The 19,603-nt window shown below is 44.7% G+C and overlaps 1 protein-coding gene across 1 annotated transcript in view; it reads right to left on the bottom strand.

Moving 5' to 3' along the window:
• Window positions 1-1,243: 1,243 nt before the first annotated feature.
• Window positions 1,244-19,603, bottom strand: part of ZNF592 (zinc finger protein 592) — a 44,586-nt gene continuing 26,226 nt past the window's right edge. Inside the window, exons 3-9 of the mRNA XM_063142876.1 lie at window positions 17,210-17,388; window positions 13,250-13,426; window positions 12,071-12,230; window positions 9,379-9,642; window positions 7,405-7,517; window positions 4,931-5,066; window positions 1,244-3,573 (exon numbers count right to left, since the gene is read on the bottom strand). Of these exons, the coding sequence (XP_062998946.1) occupies window positions 3,067-3,573; window positions 4,931-5,066; window positions 7,405-7,517; window positions 9,379-9,642; window positions 12,071-12,230; window positions 13,250-13,426; window positions 17,210-17,388 (1,536 nt within the window). The 3' untranslated portion in view covers window positions 1,244-3,066. The remainder of the gene's footprint in view (window positions 3,574-4,930; window positions 5,067-7,404; window positions 7,518-9,378; window positions 9,643-12,070; window positions 12,231-13,249; window positions 13,427-17,209; window positions 17,389-19,603) is intronic.

Below are 19,603 nucleotides of genomic sequence, written 5' to 3'. Positions count from 1 at the left end.
ACAAACAGTACAGAGAGCCTGAATTGCAATTGAATTAATGCAGCCTTCCTCAACCTGATGTCCTTTAGATATGTTGGGACTGCAGCTCCCATTATCCCCAGCAAGCATGGCCAAACCATCTGGAGGGCACCAGGTTGGAATAGGCCTGCACTAATTCAATTGTGCACAGTTCCGTTATCTGCAGTTCATTCATTCAATTGCATTCCCATTCAGTTCATTGCCATTCATTAACCACAATGCAATATGTTGCAGGGAGGCTGCATTGCAATTCAATGATTTACAATTAGGGCACGGTAAGAGAGTAAGAAAAGGGCCGATGGAAGGAAGGAAAGGCAATGGAGGCCTATAGCATTGTACAAAACCCCTTGATGGAATAAAGATGGTGAATAAAGATGGTGAATAAAGATGGCCACGGAGGGGGAGAGAAGTTTAAGGAATCTAGGGCATACTTAGGGTGACCATATGAAAAGGAGGACAGGGCTCCTGTATCTTTAACAGTTGTGATGAAGAGGGAATTTCAGCGAGTGTTATTTGTATGCATGCAGCACGTGCTGAAATTCCATCTTCATCATCACAACAATTAAAGCTGCAGGAGCCCTGTCCTCCTTTTCATATGGTCACCCTAGGCATACTAGTCTCCTCCATGTGTAGATTCTGATAACAGCCTTAAGATCATAGAATCATAGAACAGTAGAATTGGAAGGGGCCTATAAGGCCATCAAGTCCAGACCCCTGCTCAATGCAGGATCCACCCTAAAGCATCCCTGACAGATGGTTGTCCAGCTGCCTCTTCAAGGCCTCTAATGTGGGAGAGCCCACAACCTCCCTAGGTATAACTGATTCCATTGTTGCACTGCTCTAACAGTCAGGAAGTTTTTCCTGATGTCCAGCCGGAATCTGGCTTCCTTTAACTTGAGTGCATTATTCCATGTCCTGCACTCTGGGAGGATCGAGAAGAGATCCTGGCCCTCCTCTGTGTGACAACCTTTTAAGTATTTGAAGAGTTCTATCATGTCTCCCCTCAATCTTCTCTTCTCCAGGCTAAACATGCCCAGTTCTTTCAGTCTCTCTTCATAGGGCTTTGTTTGGAGCAAGGGGGAATTGCCTGCCTGTGACCCCGACCATAAGGCTCCTGAGCCTGGACTGAGATGGGCTCAGGAAGGAGCAGTTGCTTCCTTAGGGAGGCCCTGATGTCTCACTTTTGGGAGAACCACAAGATGAGGAACGGAGCCCAGCAGCCACACATTGTTAGATGGTTTTATTTGAAATACTTTGAAGTAAACATTATAGCAAGGCACAAATGCCACTGCAGATTAAATAGATATGTAATGGCTCGGGAGGGACGCCCTCCACCCCACCCTCTGCTATCGTTACTATAGCTAGGCTACCTTGTAAAACATTCCCTAGACTAAAATGTACACAGTATCAAAAAATACAAAGGGTTTTATCAAAACACGTTCAGACGAGAAAGTGAGCAATTCAAATGCAATAAGATAAATAGGTGTTTTTTTCCTTTTTAAATTATTTATAGTAAACAATGAACAGGGGTCCGACTCAAATAAAAAAACGTATAAAAAAAGTAAATATTACACAAAGCGTGAGGGGGGGGAAAGAAAGCACACATGAGAGAAACAGCACAGATGGGGTGGGGGGACGAGTTAGCGTGGGGGCGGGGGCGGAAAGAAACCTCCAGCGTCAATTCAGCCAACTGAGTAGATTTGGGGAGGGGTGGGGGTGGGGAAGGAGAGAGGAGATGCGCGATCAGAAGAGCAGGAGCACTTGAAGAGGATGGAACTGTGATTTTTTTTCCTGGAGCAATCGCCCTCGGTACTGACCACTCTTGTATCCTGGAACGCTCCGTGCTGAAACGAGGGCAGGAAGCCGACTGAGCTGAATGAGGGGGGTATGTCAACAGAGAGACAGAGGGAGAGGAAGAGAGAGAGGGGGGATTCTTCTAGGAATACTGTTTCTTCTGTGGTGCCTTTTCATGATTAGAGGCCTTCCAGGGTGGTTACACTAAGCCTGTAAGAGGACAAACCTTGAGCTCTGGACTGGATCACACAAGGCCTGCCTGGGTATATAGCTTACGCATGCGTCAGGCTGTAGGAGCCCGCCCGCCCCACCTTCCTTTGTATAGGCATCTACATAGACATTTGCTTGTGCAGACAGTTAATAGGTCTGGGCCCCGATTCTCATTAATATGGTATATGTGCAGAGGAGAAGGGCACCCTGCAGTCCATCCCGGGCCACGTGTGTGGCAACGATTCAAGCAGATGGACTTTAGTTTGCAATAAGATCCAGCCCACTTCTGAAAGCAGAAAGCTCCAACGGGCGTTCCGTTGGCCCGGTGCAGCTACTTTACGGGCTGACACTGACACCGACTATGTACACATGCAATAGGAACCGAAAATTCCGTTTGTGCAAAATGTGAAGACACAAAAAACCCTTTTAACGTTTACTGGTATCGGAAGAATCTCCTCTCGAAAGAGCTGTTTGTTCAAATCGTGTGGGATTGGGTTCATGGAGTGTCTGGAAGGTGAGGTTGGCATGATTTTAGGGAAAGGGAGCCTTAATGGATTAGTGTCTTCAGAGGAAAGAAGAGTTAATTAACACAGGTTTTTGTGCAGTCCAGGCAGAATACTTGGTGGACTTGGGCAAAGGAATATGAAAAGAATAACCCAAAGGCAATACTCTTTGTGAAAAAGGGGAAAGTGAGGTGGATCTGTTGGGTGGGGGTCTTGAATGGGGGGTCTTAAGAAGGAGGAGGAAAAGGAGGAGGAGGGGAATGCAAAAAGTGCTCCTTACCCTGAAATTTCAGACACGGTTCAGCTGGATATGGATGTCAGACATTCTCTTTCGCCCTCTCACACCTGTTACATATTCAGTGCTACAGATATGGTGGCAGCTTGTTTTGATTTCCCTTACTAGTTAAAGTGAATGGAATACAGTGTGCCCATTCCATGAAATCAACAGCATGTTGAAGAACACTGCCTCCACCCCGTGCCTCCCCCCGCCCCCACTGTCCTGCACTCTGATCAACACTTTACGGGGAGGCAAAACGCACTCTTAAATATTTGGAGACTTTGAATGTTTGCTCTGCGAGTTGGGCTTCTCTGTGTTGCCGGACGCGGGATTGCCCTCAGAGTCTTTGCTCTTCGAACGGCCTCCGTCCTTCCCCACAATGTCCGTCTCACCGTAAGGCTCTGAAAGCCCGTTCTCACTTGTCTCCATTTCTAGACCCTCTTTCCTCTCCTCTTGTTCTGGCTCCTCCTGTTCTTCCTCCTCTTCTTCCTCCTCTGGATCTTTCACTTTATGAACAATGAAGAGGTGTCTAGTCAGAGAGATGTGAGACGTGTAACACAAACCACAGAGCGGGCACTGGTAAGTGGAGCTGTCTGTCTTGTGCCGAGGTATGTGTTCCAGAAATTCAGTCTCAGCGGCTGTTGCAAATCCACACTTTGCACACTTCCAACGTGCCGCCTTCAGTTTTTTGGCAGGTGGAGCTTCAGATCCTGACGCAGTGGTTTCCGTCTGGCCCAAACCGTCTGCAGATACCCTCTTTGGAGGTTTTGCCTGTGAAACAAACGCATGGCCTTACTGTGCCAATCTGCACTAAGAGGCTTGTTCTGGCAGCCCACCACGGTAGAAGTGCCCAGGCAAAGAGAGATGCCCCATAGCGCAGAGGTGAACAATCAGCGTGGTCCACAGTACCATAATGTTTCTGTTAGCGATACTAAGGAAAGCCTGGGATTTCCTTCCCTTATTGCTCCCGAGAGATCAGAGATAAGGGAACTGTTAGCCTTGCTGATGCTAGCAAAACCAAAAGAAAGCCTCTGTGTGTGTGTGTGTGTGTTAGTGTGCATGCATACCCATGCACATACATGTGCAGTACTTGGCACCCCAGCAGACACCAGACATGTATCTCAGAGGCAAAACGGTTGTGCGCCCCTGCCATAGCGCATGGAAACCACGTCCTCCTTCCCACGGCCACCTTCCCCATACCACACCAAGCCATGGTGTGTATCCCTGTCCAGCCTTTCCCCCCGCTCTGCTTGGTAAAAGGGCACACTTCGCCCGTGGCACAGCGTTCGTTTGTGGCTCAGTTCGGACAACACATTAGTCAACGGTGGCTTTAGAACTCCACGGTGGAGTTTTTACACCACCGTTGAGAAACGTGTTGTCTGGTGGGAAAACTCCACCCCACAGCGGAGGGTTTTTTTGGAAAACACTCCATGCAGAATCTCTACACTGTGCAGAGGAGAGATCCTGCATAACCATTGTGTGGCTTGTTGTGTGGAGAGCTCTGTTGAGTTGACTTTTCCCACTGGCTACAGAGTTCCCAGGCTAAAGCGGCGAAAGGGGTGAGTGCAGCTCTAGGAGAGCTGCCGGGATTGGGGTGGGGTTTTTCCAGCAATGGCTGATGGGATACCATTGGGAGGACCGGGGGAAGAGATGGATTTTACTCTACTCCACGGTAGCCCACAGTCACACAACGGTGGAGTTGTGTGGGGAGGACCCCTAGAAACTCAACCGTTGAGTGAAGTTTTCACACTGCGTTGACTAACATGTTGTCCAAACTGAGCCTGTGTGTCTGTTCACTCACATCATTGGGGAGGGGGCATAAAAAAAAGGGCTCTGTTATAAGCAAAGGAGAGGGAATGCTCTAGAGCAGCCTTCCTCAACCTGGGGCGCTCCAGATGTGTTGGACTGCATCTCCCAAAATGCCCCAGCCAGATGGCTGGGGCATTCTGGGAGTTGTAGTCCAACACATCTGGAGCGCCCCAGGTTGAGGAAGGCTGCTCTAGAGACTCGGCTTTGTATTTATGCCTATAAAGAATTCTAGTCCTCATGGTAAGAAAAGGCTGAAAACGGATCCCGCAAGCCACGCACTATCCCGCTTTAATGTTTTAAGCAAAGCATTGCAGATTACTTTTGTCAAGTCTTCTGCTGGAGCTTTGGCTTTGGATATCTGGGAAAGGTCGGGGTTTTTGATGCCGTGCATGAGGCTGATGTGTCCCTCCAGTAGAGATGGCTGAGGAAATGTCTGAATTTCATCTGTGCAGTACCTAAAAAACACAAAGCAAGGAAAACATAATTAAGGATAGTACATTTTTTCACTCTCACCCCTTGTTACCGTCCTTTCTTTTTTTTCTTCTCTCTCTGTTAGCTCCCCCGCTATTAACATTTTATTTATTTATTACATTTATGTCCCGCCTTTTTTTCCTCCAAGGAACCCAAGGCGGTGGACATAATCCTCCTCCTCTGCTCCATTTTATCCTCACAACAACAACCCTGTGAGGTAGGTTGGGCTGAGAGTCTGGACTGGCCCAAAGTCACCCAGTGAGCTTCCACGGGCGAGTGGGGAGTAGAACCTGGACCTCTCAACTCCCAGTCCAACACACTAGCCGCTACACCACACTGTCTCTTACAATTTTGATTGTAAGTTGATTGTGTAACATGCAACTGCATCCAGAGAGTCAGTTGTAGCCTGCTATGTTATTTGAGGGGCAATTCTAATGCTACATGTTGTATCCATCTAAAGGCTTTTGAAGAAACTCCCACGTTAAACATCCATGCACTTCCGTCAAAACTGAACTTGTGTGCCAGGGCAGATCTACAGGATAGATCTAGTAGATCTGATAGTCTCCATGCCACCAGCATGGATGATCCATTACCACAAAATGCTTCGTCACACATGTATGAACCCACAGGAATTATTGCTACGAGCCATATGTGAAAGCAAAGATTCCATCAGAACTGGCCCGGAATTTAGCTTTTGTAATCCAGTGACATCAAAGGTGACCTTGTTCCATCTTACAGATCTTAACTGTACAAAGGGAGAGGATAAGAGCTGAGAAATATAAAAAAGTTTTCCATTGGAGGGGGATCTGTTTTGTCTGTGTCTTCGTGGGAATTCCGATTTCACATTTGTTGCCAAACGACTCAGGAATTCAAGAGCTCACAAAGTGTAGGAGTTAAAAACTTCCATGACTAAATGTCCACCTGCAACAACGAAAGCCCCCTTTCTGCTCAGAATTACTCTGTCTCCTTGGCCCAAGTTTGTACTATATCTAAAAAGAGGAGAACAGCATTCTTTTTCTTACTTTAAACAAAGACTTAAAAACAAAAACAAAAACTAGCATGGATATTTTAAACCCCAAAAATTACATCTCCCCATTCTAGCTCAAAGTGTTTGAAGACGGTTCCACAGTAACCAACTTCCATTATTTTCTGGGCAGTGAAAAAAGGATTGCCATGAAAGTTTATTTTACTTCTAAATAAGGTTAATGAAATAAAGGCAACAAAAAGAAAAAAAGAAGAACATACATAATAATAAATTAGAGGTTATAATCCTATCTACACATACAAGGGAGTAATCCCACTGAAAACAGTGAGACTTACTTATTATTAATTATTATTATTTACATTTGTATACCGCCCCATAGCTGAGGCTCTCTGGGCAGTTTACATAGGATAAAAACACTTAAAAACAATTTAAGATCACAAAAGCATTCAATTTTAAACCACAAAAACATACCAAAAACAAACCCAGACTAATTACATATTGCTAAATGCCTGGGAGAAGAGAAAAGTCTTAACCTGGCGCCGAAAAGTTAACAATGTTGGCGCCAGGCGGGCCTCGTCAGGGAGATTGTTCCACAATTGGGGGGCCACCACAGAAAAGGCCCTCTCCCTTGTTGCCGTCCTCCGAGCTTCCCTTGGAATAGGCACCAGGAGGAGGACCTTGGATGTAAACATATTTAGGACTGCACTGACAGGTAAGTAAGGCTGCATACTGACACAGGTAGATGCAGGTATGCCTTTTTGTTGCTGCTTCATGTTTTCACTCCTGTACCGACACACGTAAATGATTTTGGAGCAGAAGGGGAGAGTTTCCCCATCACTCATGCTTCAAAGTGGGCCAAATGTCAGCCCTGGGTGAGGCTGAAGTAAGAAATGGGCAGGGCTACAGCTTTCTCTCTGTAGGACACTTCCTTCTTTCATGCTCCCCCCGCCCCTCCACTTCCTCGACATCCAGCAGGCCGCTGGGGAAGGGACAGATCATCACGCTTGTCAGAGGTCTGAACTGATCTGCCGCAGAGGGGTTTTGAAATTAGGCCAAGAGCCACACAGGTTTCCCACCCCTCCTCCAAACAAGGTTACCACAAATTGAACTAACTGTTCTTCAGTTACTTAGATCCAGCCTGGTGCTTGCATTATTAATGCCTAACATGCCACATCCTTATCGTGGAATCTAGCTGGAAAGCCTAAAGATCTACCGCAATGAGCACATGATCCCTCGCTCTAACCTACGCCAGAAAAAGACATGTCCCTTTACACAGCACTCTGTAGCCTGGAAGAGCTACAGACATATTCCTTTTTTTAAAAAAGGTGCATACTCACCAGCAGGTGTAAACTTTCTTTGCTGTGTCATGATTATTACGAATATGTTTACGCAGACTATTGGATGCATTAAAGGACTGCTCGCACTGCCGACAGGGGTACCTCTTCACATTCTAAGAAAGGAACAGGAAAGTTTGTTCTGGCAGCAAGGGCAATTGCTTCTGTATTTCATCTTAAATTTGTGGAAAAGAACGGTCCGGTGAGAGGAGAGGATCCACATAATGTGGGTTCACACCCTAGCAGAGGACCACTTCATACAACATGAAAAAGATGCCCTTGCAAAATATCTATAAATATAAACTGTGCAAATTTATAACTGTATTAGCTGAACATTTAATCCTTTATTGACATAACACATATATGTATGACCATTAAATATTGTAGGAATTTTTATATATCAAAGCAACTTTTTTGCTATAAGAACAATGCACAGAGTGATGTATTATTATAAAGCAACATATTTGCTATGAAAACACTGCACAGAGTGAAATGACTACTCCGGATAACATTCAACATTTCATTACTTCATCAGTCAACTCGGTTACAAGAAACTTTAATTCGTGTAAGGTGCTCCATATCTCTCTCGCTTTCCTCTCACTGAGCATTGTAGATAAAGCCACAAAAACAAAGGTGATATAATTAGTGAGTAAATACTCATTCCTGCAAAACTTACTGAGAGGTTTCTTAAATCTTTTATTAAGGTATTCTGAAACATGGTACCTTCCTACATTAGGACTTCAGTAATGTTCTGCAGGATCTTACCTATAGGCAAAATTAAAAAGTGAGACAATTATAAATTTAATCATTCTTTTTAATGCAAGTTAAATAACTTGCCTGTAAAATCCACGATGTGCTGAGCTAATCTTGACCTACCTTAGAGAGGAAGTAACTTACTGATAGGAAGAGGCACCATAATATAGTGTGATTTATTGCAAACAGCTGCATTAATATATATATATATATATATATATATATATATATGTGTGTGTGTGTGTGTGTGTGTGTGTGTGTGTGTGTGTGTTATGTCAATAAAAAATTGAATGTTCAGCTAATACAGTTATGAATATTTATATTATCATTTTAAAGGTTTTCTGTTTTGTGCTTGTTAACTGCAGGCTCCTCTCTGTTGTTGTTCTTGCAAAATATCTGCCACGTGTCTCTGATTGACAGGATGTACTTTTGTGGACACACAGTAAACACACCCAACAGTCTCGGCCAATTGCAGCTCTCGGGTGCGCATTTCCCAAAGATCTGCGGACAACATTTCTCCTCTTCAAACGTGACTGTGTTATTGGGCTCCCCATGGAGATGTGAACCAGAAAGGCTACAAACATGTCTTCCTGACTGTTCCTGACTGTTAGAGCAGTACGACCATAGAACCAGTTACCTAGGGAGGTTTTGGGCTCTCCCACACTAGAGGCGTTCAAGAGGCAGCTGGATAGCCACCTGTCAGGGATGCTTTAGGGTGGATTCCTGCATTGAGCAGGGGGTTGGACTCGATGGCCTTGTAGGCCCCTTCCAACTCTGCTATTCTATGATTCATCTGACACGAAGCAGCCCCTGGCTATAAACTCGCTTGCCTTGAGACATTCATGGTTTCTTGGCCTCACAGTTCCCCACCTGTAGAATGGGAATACGAATGATCCACCTTATAAGGCTGATGTGAAGAAGAATCCAGGTAATGCTTGTGCATTTGTAGTCTCTCAGATTTAAAAAAACCCTATGAACTTATAAAAACAGAACCACACACCGAGAAAGAAGATGAATGCTATTGTCAAGTTAACTATGGCGCTCTCTCAAGACATGCTCCCACATGGCTGCTGCAGGCCAAAGGGGGCTGGAAGGGAAGGGACCATCTTGTTTCTGTCCATGCTTCTACAATGTTATGGGGCTCCTGAAAACTACTAATATTTAAAACGAAGCTTGTGGAAAAAGGAAGAAAACATAGCTCCCAACTTTCAGGCAGACCCTTACCTTTCCATGGCTTTTCTTCATATGGGACACGTAGGTTTCTCTGTCAGGGATCCACTGCGAACACTCCCGACAAGTCCAGTTGCCGGGTTTTGGCTTGGACTTTGATTCTGGGCTCGTGTCTTTTGAGGGCAAAGAGGACTGGGAAGTACCGTTGATCACTGACAGCTCCTTGGATGTTGGGAGGACGTTACTGCTTGTTGTCGTCTCCACCTTTTGTCGGGCGCTACTGAGATCCTCAGGATTTTCAGGGACCCCGTGGACGCTCTAATGAATGGGAGTCAAGCCATCAAGGGTCAGCTATCAGGGTTGGGATATCCCAATTCAAGTAACACAGCAAAGTGAAGATGCCCAGACTTCCCTTTAAAATAACTGCACCAATACATTATTTCCCACCGGCCTGTTTTTGTTTTAGACAGCCTGGACTGAAAAGAGACGTCCAAAACTAATTAGTTCTGGTAAGTTGGCTGCAGCCTATTCCAATCTGAAAGCGAACAGGAGGACCTAAAAGAGGGTAGTAGTAGAGACGTGTATGAAAAGGTGAATGATAAATCTGTATATTTAGAGAGGTACAAGAAAGGAAAGGAACCTCTCGTGCAAGCACTGAGTCATTACTGACTCTTGGAGGGACGCCAGCTTTCGCTGACATTTTCTTGGCAGGCCTTATAGCGGGGTGGTTTTCCGTTGCCTTCCCCGGCCGTTATTACCTTTCCCCCAGCTAGCTGGGTACTCATTTTACCGACCTTGGGAGGATGGAAGGCTGAGTTGACCCGAGCCGGCTGCCTGAGAACCAGCTTCCGCTGGGATCGAACTCAGGCTGTGGGGAGAGTTTCAGCTGCAGAAACTGCTGCTTTACCGCTCTGCACCACACGAGGCTCTTAGAGATGTACAAACATCCAAACAAATGAGCTATGCAAAAGTTTCTTCAAATTGTGCTGAAAGCTATACATAAACAATGATGAAAGTAGTCAGTGGACACTAATGTATAACATCAATTACATGGGATAAGGCTCAGAATATGCAATTATACTTGAATTGAATTATCATTTAGGTAACACTAAACAGAAACTAATTTAAAGAAAATAAATGTGAGTAAACATATTAATACGATATTATTAAAGTCCTAAAAATATACAAGTGCATCTACATTTAAATCGTGAAGATGAACAAACACATCTGTCTGATCATTTAAGTTGTAAAAAAAAACAAGCACTTCTATTTATCTATATGAAAATGAACAAACACTTCTAATGAGAATGAACTAATGCTTCTAAACAGTAACTCCGGATTGTGAAAACCGTTTCCAGCTTTGTCGGTAATGGAATATTGTAAATTTCTTTGGTAAGATAATGTAAAAGCAAATATGCTGTGGGCTCTGACCCCCGTGGTTGAAAGACCACTAAAAATAGAATAGAGGGAAGGTGAATAAGTATTTTAAACAGAATTTTGAGATGTCCAAAACTAATTAGTTCTGGCAAGTTGGATGCAGCCCAATTCCAATCCACCATCACACCAAGAAACAATATGCTGAATTTTAAATTGTAATAGAATAGTATGTTTGTTGTGCTTGCTGCAAATGACCAAAGGCTGAATTCATGGTTTGGAGAATTGCGAATGAACACTGTTGATAAAACTGTCGGCGGGACTAAATTTTTATTTATTTATTGCATTTCTATATCACCCAATTGCCAGAGCTCTCTGGGCAGTTTACGACTTTTAATACCATAAAATGCAAGATGATAACAGACAATATAAAAATTTAGACGTTTTAAACTACAGTATAAAATAATACTGTATACAAAATAATAACCACATACAACCTAGTTGCAGTGCAAAGATTTAAAATACAAGGCCAGATTTAAAATAGACACTGAAAAGCTAAAACGCTTGGGAAAATAAACAGGTATTTACTTGGCGCTGAAAAAGGCACAGTGTAGGCACCAGGTGATCCTCTCTAGGAAGTTCATTCTACAACCAGGGTGCCACAGCAGAAAAGGCCCTCATCTTGGTAGTCAACCACTCACTTCTTTTGGAGGGAGATCCAGGACAAGGACCGCTGAAGATGATCTTAAGGTCTGGGCAGGAAGGAGATGATCTTTCAATTAATTTAGCCCTAAACTGCATCTAAAAAGCTCCAGAAAATAAAAAGGTCTTTGCCTGACATCAGAAGGACAATAAAGGAGGCATCAGGACAACCTCTTTGGGGAGAGAGTTGCACAACTGGAACACCACCACTGAGAAGGCCTTCTGTCTAATAGCCACCTTCCCCATCTAATAGTCACCTGCTCCTCCGATAAAGATCTGAATGCCCAGGTAAGAACATATGGAGATAGGCTGTCCTTTAAAGTACCCTGGTTCTATGCTGTGAAGGGCTTTAAAAGTCAAAACCAGCTCTTTGAATCGGGCCCAGGAACAGGGTTGGAGCCAGTACAGTTGGCATATTTCATGGGTCATATGGTAACATCCAGTCCCAGCTGCATCCTAAAGGAATACTAAAGCATCCTAAAGCAACATATTCATGGGAGGGTGGTTTCATGTGCCTTCTTTGAAATGGTTTTAAGAGTGCTTGTGAGGGAGGGTATCCATCAGTAGTGGGTAAAAGAAAAGCAGCAGATGTGTTTCATGCGGACAAATCTAAAATACGCAAAGGTAGGAGGGGTTCTGTGTGGGCATGGAATCATTCTAAGCCACCAACCTTGACGTGTTGCATTAACTGAAGTTTCTGCATATACACCAGCTGACAATGTGGACACTTGAACACGCCCACCATCAGCCTATTGGCGTTTTGCTGGAAGTGCTCCTGCAGAAGCCTCTTCTTGTTAAAGACCGTCTCACAAGAGCATTTGTAGATCACCCTGGAACAATTTAAACATGACATTGGCAATGAGGTTTTACTCGTCCAAAAGACATAAGTGAAGTAAAACAAACTCCATCACCACAAAATGCCTTGGTATTCATCGTTATTTAACAGAAAAACGTGTTCTCGTCTGCCAGGGTATACATGCAACGTATCCCTCTGAAACACTGAATGGTGCGGGAGCCGTAAGAACAGGTTAAGTATTCTAAAAAGAATATGCAATGAGACTCGTGCACCTGTGGTTGTAAAGCAACTGTGGTTTTAAGGGATGGTGCATGTAAAGGCCACCTCCTTATGGAAATTTCCAAGTAGTGCTGATTTAATTTTAAAATGTTGTTACCCTTCCTGAGCCAAAAGCTATGCCTGGTGCTTCCATAACTGCTCTTGTATGAAGGGTTACAAGACAGCTTGTGGGGGTACAAGGCAGGGCAAGGCCCAGTATGGGGCAAAAGGCGGGATACAAATAAATATAATAATAACAAGGAATCGGAGACAGCTAGATGCCATCAGCAGTGGCTGCTCTCTGAATCTCCTGGCTAGACAGCACATTGCTAGTTGGCACAAAGAGAACATACGACCACACTGTGCAGTGTCCTGGGGGATGGCGGTAGGCTAGCAAACAGATTACGGTAAACCACTCCTTTTTTATTTTATTTATTAAAACATTTGTCTCCCGCCCTATATCACTGGGATCTCAGGACGGCGTTTGGGCAAGTGCGAAGACAGTCTTAGGGAACAGATGGGCTACGTCGCTAAACCGTAAAATAATTAGCAAGCAAGATCTGAACGCAACCTTACATTTCTTTTCAAGGAAAAAGTGTTCAGATCCTATTACTAACGCTTCCTCGCAACACAGAAGTCAACGTACAAACATCGATGTATTTCTCCCACATGCAGATGGGACGGAGAGGCTCCTGCAAACACACAGGGGCTTGGACAGAGAAGTAGGTGTGGAAGGGCCAACTGGGAAAGGAAGGGAAACGCCAGAAGTGCATATTTACCCAGGCAGATACTTACTGAGATGTCTTGTGAGGTTCTGAAGGGTGCTGGCTAGTAATGTGAGCAGTGGTGCTGTCTGCAGACTTGAAGGCCATTGGACAGAATGAACACTTGTGGAAGACTTCACAGTGTTTCTCATGAATGTGCACTTTCAGCATAGCTTGTGACATGAAGACTACCCCACAGTGAGTGCACCTGGAAAGAGAGAGAGAGAGAAGGGCTCAGTTCAGATGACACATTAGTCAACGCAGTGTGGAAACTCCACTCAACGGTTGAGTTCCTAGGGGGTCCTCCCCATGTTCTAACTCCACCGTTGTGTAATTGTGGGCTACCGTGGAATTGAGTAAAATCCATCGCGATGTTTGATTGACAGTTCCTCCGCCCTCTTTCCTCCCTCAGTCCTCCTGGTGGTATCCCATCAGCCATTGCTACCAAAAAACCAAAAAACAATCCCGGCGGCTCTCCTAGAGGGGCACTCGCTCCTTTTGCCACTCTTGCCAGGGAACTCTGTAGCCAGTGGGGAAAGTCAACTCAACACAACGGAAAACTCGACAGAGCCCACCACACAACACGCCCCACAATGGTTGTGCAGGAACTCTCCTCTGCACAGCGTGGATATTCAGCGTGGAGTGTTTTCCCAAAACACCTGGACTGCGGGGTGGAGTTTTCCCGCCAGACAACACAGTTCTAAAACCACCGTTGAGAAACATTTTGTCTGAACTGAGTCAGAGAGTTAAAAGGAATGCTGCAGCCACAAAATTCTCTCACACGCACTTGAAATTCCCATGAAGAGTCAGGGAACGGGGAGACTGGCCCCGGGTATGACTCCTTGAACCCTTTGCTAGTGAGCTAGAGGGAGTAGGGCAGCTCAGCACAGTAGTGGAATCTGCATATACCAGAGTATCTGTCAAGTCTATCTACTTAGTGTGAGAAAGGAGTACAGAACAGAGCTCTGATGCTAAGATACGGCCACTCAGTGTAATCAGGAATGGAAAAAACTAGAACTAATTCAACACAGCAACTCTCTGGGGCCAAAGGCATTGAAGTGAAGCAAGGTTGGTAGAAGTTGCTAGTTTGGGGCTACACTACACCAGAAATATTTGCCAATGCTACAAATCTATATATATAAAAGCCCAGACTGCTCTTCCAAGCCAGTTATAGTTTTGCCCTCTGGCGCCATCTAGGGATGTTCCTCGGAACTGCGGCCTTCTATGTAATTGTGCTTTTAACATATTGGTTGTTTTATTATGGTTTTAATTTTTGTGAACCACCCAGAGAGCTTCGGCTATTGGGCGGTATAGAAATGTAATAAATAAATAAATAAATAAATATGGACGTTCCAAGTTCTGAGAAATAGTTTTTGCACTCTGGCGCCATGTAGCGACGTTTCTCGGAACTGCAGCCTTCTATGGAAGTTCCATGTTCTGAGAAAGATAACTGCCAGGCGCTTCTGGCCTAGCAGAAGGGCCAAAACCCACTAACCTCTTCACCAGACTGCTCTGTATGACGGGCTTACAAACAGAGAAACAGACTGCTTGTATGACGGGCTTTTTTGCTAGTCCTATATATAAAATGCCAGAGTGCTCCTCCTCCTCAGTTATAGTTTTTGCCCTTTGGCTCCATCTAGCGACGTTTCTCGGAACTGCGGCCTTCTAGGGAAGTTCCAGAAAAATAACTGCCAGGACCTTCCGGCCTAGCAGATGGGCCAAAACCCACTCTCAGTAAGTAATTTGTCTCATGAGGGTAAATTTGAAAGAAGGTTAACCTCCTCACCAGTTATAATTGGTTCAAAATCTTAGAAAAGTATATACTAAAAATATTGTATTCAAAGAAGTCCTAACAAAATAAATGCACCTGTCGTATGACGGGCTTTTTCACTAGTGAAGCAATAATGAAAAACGGTGATTTGTAAAGATGCTGGATTGGGAAGACAAGGGTGTGCCAGGAAAGGAGAGAAGCTCCCTTCCATGGGGAACACCCCCTTTCTTGTTGCCTAACTCAAAAGCAAAGCTCCTATGGACAAGGGACATCTCTAGGAGAGCTGGGAAAACATGTCTCTGCTTGTGAGCTTGGAGGGATGCTGCCAGTCAGAGCAGACGAAATGGACTAATGACTCAGGGCAGCTGTGTATGTTCAAGGCTTTCCCATCCCTTTCTTCTTTTCATTATTATTTCCAGCTGCCAGCTGGTCTGAACTTGATAGTACTAGTAAGGTTACTGGTTCCTTTTCCGCCAATTTATCTCTACTCAAGTTCACACACACACATTACAGCATCATGCAAACAAACTTACAATAATTCACTTGATATGCTGCTTTCAAAGCAAGAGCCCGAGACTACATTTTAACGTTAAGGTTCACCTTCCGGTGGAATAGATTAAACACTGTCCAAGGCCATTTTAGCAGATTACACACTTTGTGAAAGCAGTAACAGACTTTAACAAAACTTAGCAAAACAGACTTTAAAAAGCTGTTCTGGGGACAGTAAGCACAAAGTATCCCAAAGTGTTTCTGGGATCAACAATGGATCTGGGATTTACTAAAAGCATTCTTTTTAATTTATATTAAAAGACCAGCAGTTTATTCACAGCCCAAAGATGGGAGCTCAATTTCTTCTCCTTTCCAACTATCCTGTGTTACCGTGGGACAAATAAGGAACTCAGCCAGATAATGTCCTGGCTTTTCCCTATACAAGCTATTTCTCTTTTCAGGCCACCAGAAAACAGAATCTCAGTTCTTTGAGGCTACAAATAAGTGACTGCAAGTCAGTGATTGATTAAGAAGTTGGACTGGGTAGACAAGTGTGTGCTGGGAAAAGGGGAAAAAACACCCTGGGTACAAAAGCAAAACAGGCACTTGTAGGATGGATAAGGAAAAGCATGAAGTGAATGCGATAATTACTCTTTAAGGGGTTGGGTTGGGTTCATTTTGTCAAACTAGCTGCAAACCTCGCTTTTCTGAGCGGAATCCAATGAAATGCACACAAAACTGAAATTTCCTTTAAAGTGTGTTAAGATCTGCAAAACCTAGACGATACTGAACGACGTTTCTCCCATTTAAAGTAGGTTCAAATGAAAATGTAACTACTGTTAGTCATAAAGACAGTCAGGCACATGACTAAACTGTCACTATCCAGTGCCTGCATTAACTGTTCAGTGCTCTTTTCTGGTCCTCTAAAGTCTCTTAGAAGTCTGCCAAATACCTCTTCATTCCTGCTGCGTTGTTCACCTATGTTAGGGGTGGGCAAAGTCTGGGGCGGGGGGCAAATGTGCAAACAAGCTAAATTTGGCTATTTGAGTGCTCCACAGTCACTACAAACACCTTTTTGTTTTAAACAACCTTTTTGTTTCAAAAAGGTTTCAAACACCTTTTTGTTTTAATGAGGGTGGGAGACAGGAACCAGCAGGGGCTCACGTGGGCTGTGTGTTTCCCACTCCTGACCTAAGCGATCAACAATGAAAAAGAGCCTTCACGCTATCATTGCTGTCTCTTGTTCTTCAGAGAGACAGAATCACATCCTTATCTCTTCAGTTAAGCCACAGAAATACTACTTTTGGGGCAAGTTTGGCTTTCCTCCAGGGGTCATTATCTTGTGAAGGAAAACAGGTATGCTAGAATCAGCACCCAGCAATATATCCCTAAAGAGGGGCTGCAGGAGTTTCCCTAAAAAAAACTAGATATTTGCCATGTCTTCCCATCTGAGCCTACTTCCTTGGAAATCTGGACACAGGGCGGAACGTTCACCTCCAAAGCGCCTATAAAATATGGGCTTCCTGACGGCATAACAGGAAAAACACCTTATCAGCCTTTGACGTTTTGAAATTGTCAGCTTGCTTGGTCACAAAATAAGCCTACAGCAAAGTCCCTGCAGGAGAACGGAGTGAGAAAGAAGGATCTGAAACTCATTCCCTCCACTGCCTTGTCTTAGCGCGCATTAAATGTCACGAGGCGTTTCCCTTTCCCCCCACATTTAGCACTGACCTGTAGCCAACTTTGCGTGAGTAATGCAGGCAATTCTCCTTGACGTGGGTTTGGAAATAAGCTGACCGGCAAATGGCGCCACACTCTGGGCAGCAATAAGGGGATTTGTGAGCATGGATGCGTTGATGAGCACAGTAACTGCACTTGTTAGGCAGCAGCATCTGGCACACTTGACACGTCTAGAGGAAGAAAAGGAGAAGATCACAATTAGCGATTCCATCTTATGAAGCCTTCTGCACGTCTCACACTAGATCTGCCTCTCACTTTTTCTGCACTTTCTGCTGCCAAGATAATCTCCTAGCCTCACTGCTTCCTATCTAGTCCTGTATACTCTCGCTTTACCTGAATCATGCCCGCTAGATTGGCAGGGTCCGTGTCACTTTCGTGTTCTTTGCAGTGCCCAGACCTGGCTTGCATTAAATGAGTGCAAAGGAGTAGAAACTTTATAAGAAAGAACTCTGGTTCCTTCTCCAAATGTTTTTGGCGAGAAAAGATCTCTAATGTTAATACTTATTCTACTCCTCCCCAAAGTAGAGGTTCTGTATACCTTGTTATAAAGAGAGGCGTCAAGATTTTCCTGTTACATGCCATTTTAAAACCAAATCCTATCATACTACAAGAAAGAATTTTGAGCAAAAAGCTAGGCCAGGTAACTGTCTTTGTTCCAAGCAGATTTGGTACTATGCTTTCTGGTGTCTGGGCAAGAGAAGTTCAGTGGCCCTCCCAATTCCTTACCAGAGGTGGTCCTCTCTGGCTCATGGGGCCCAAAGGCCAATACAGTGGAACCTTTAGCATCCGGACAGTAGGAACTATCAAAGCAGTGTCTCAGATCTGTGTGCGGCAAGAGAGGAATAGCTCACCCTTGAGTCGTGGCCTGGGCAGGAATGTGATGGTGGTCTCATCCTTGAAGCAGGAAATGGAAGAAAAGGCTTCCTACCACCCCATCTTTCATTTTGTGTCTGGAGAATGCCACCACCACTTTTCACACTGGGCCCAGTCTTTTGGGTCAACGCAGCTGTCTCTCATGGGCTCTCCCTGAAGGACCATGGATAGGCAAGTTTCTCTGGTTCAGCAGCTGCTTACTTAAAAAAAGAGTTTACAAGAGGTCTTAGGCTTGGAGATCTCTGTCCTTGTTTTCGAAGGGGGGCTTTTTTCACCCTTAGTGGCTCCGCCCCTAGAACAACGTGGTGTGATCCAAACCTAAGCGTTTCTATGTTCCCTCATCGGGTCAAAGAGGAAGGAAACTCCCAGAGGATGAAGAACAGCTCAGTCCCTCTCAGAGCAACAAGCTCACTGGGGTCCTTTTGCTTGCAAGCTGGTGGGATGATATGCACTCTTGCAATTCTCTTCTCCCTTGCTTTCTGTGCGAACTGCCTTCATAGGCTCTACAAATGCCGCAGGCTAAAGGGCAGCCCCCCCCCCCCTGCAATGCAGCTCTGCACTCTATTTGTTTTTCTGCAGTCTCCAGGTCAGCCTGTGGATGGACTCAGTGCCTGCAGGTTGTGCCTTTCCAACCACTGTGGAAAGCCAAGCAACACTAGTGCTGAATCACAAGAAGATAAGCTCCTCCTTTCCAGTCACGTACCATAAACAGGTAAGGTAGGGTTGAGGACAGACATGGTTGTTACCACAACTTCAAGCTCACAGTTACCAGATTATCATCTCTAAAACATCCCAACACTTTCCACTTGGAAATGCAGTGGTAGAACTGCAAAAATAGTGTGCCATGCCCGCCAGCTATAACCTGGTGTCCTCAGTGTACATCTGAGCTATGCTAGCTGCGTGTAAACAACATTAACAAATTAGATGTCACTAACCCTGTGGACTAAATGCCAGGCTCACCCAAGAAGTTCTAAACTTATGTCCTCCAAACAAAGTTTTCCAGAGCTGTAGTAACCCAGGAGCAATCCCTTTTGGAGCTATTCAAGCAACAAGTCCATTAGCAATCAGGACAAAGAGCTAAAGAAGATTACTGGCCAGGCATTCAGGAACTGAACCTGGGACACCTGGGCCCAAGGCCAGTACTCTACCGATGGGACTATCAAGAGGACAGTTGAGGTCCAACCAGCTAAACACCTAGAGATGCAGCACAAGCAGCACAGAAGGCTGTCCTTGACTCCAGTTGGTTTTAGCTTCCAGGGGAACATTTGATTCAATCTATAATAAGGGTAGATTACGGCCCACTGGTAGACCTCTGGCCAATTTATAGTGGACCACCTGGTGCCTGCTGGTTGCTGGGATTCTTACAAAGCACCCTGGACTAGGTGGACCTTGTTCTGATCCAGTAAGGCACTTCCTGAGTTCTTAAGCAAGAGTGCATCCTCGAGATTATTTTACACAGATGAGTTAGATGTCCAGAATTAGGAGATCCTCTTGCTTTAAAAATGTAGAATA

The sequence above is a fragment of the Elgaria multicarinata genome, chromosome 16, assembly GCF_023053635.1.
Source record: "Elgaria multicarinata webbii isolate HBS135686 ecotype San Diego chromosome 16, rElgMul1.1.pri, whole genome shotgun sequence".
NCBI lineage: Eukaryota > Metazoa > Chordata > Lepidosauria > Squamata > Anguidae > Elgaria > Elgaria multicarinata.
The sequence above is the reverse complement of the archived record's forward strand: the minus strand, read 5'-3'. Positions and strand labels throughout refer to the sequence as shown.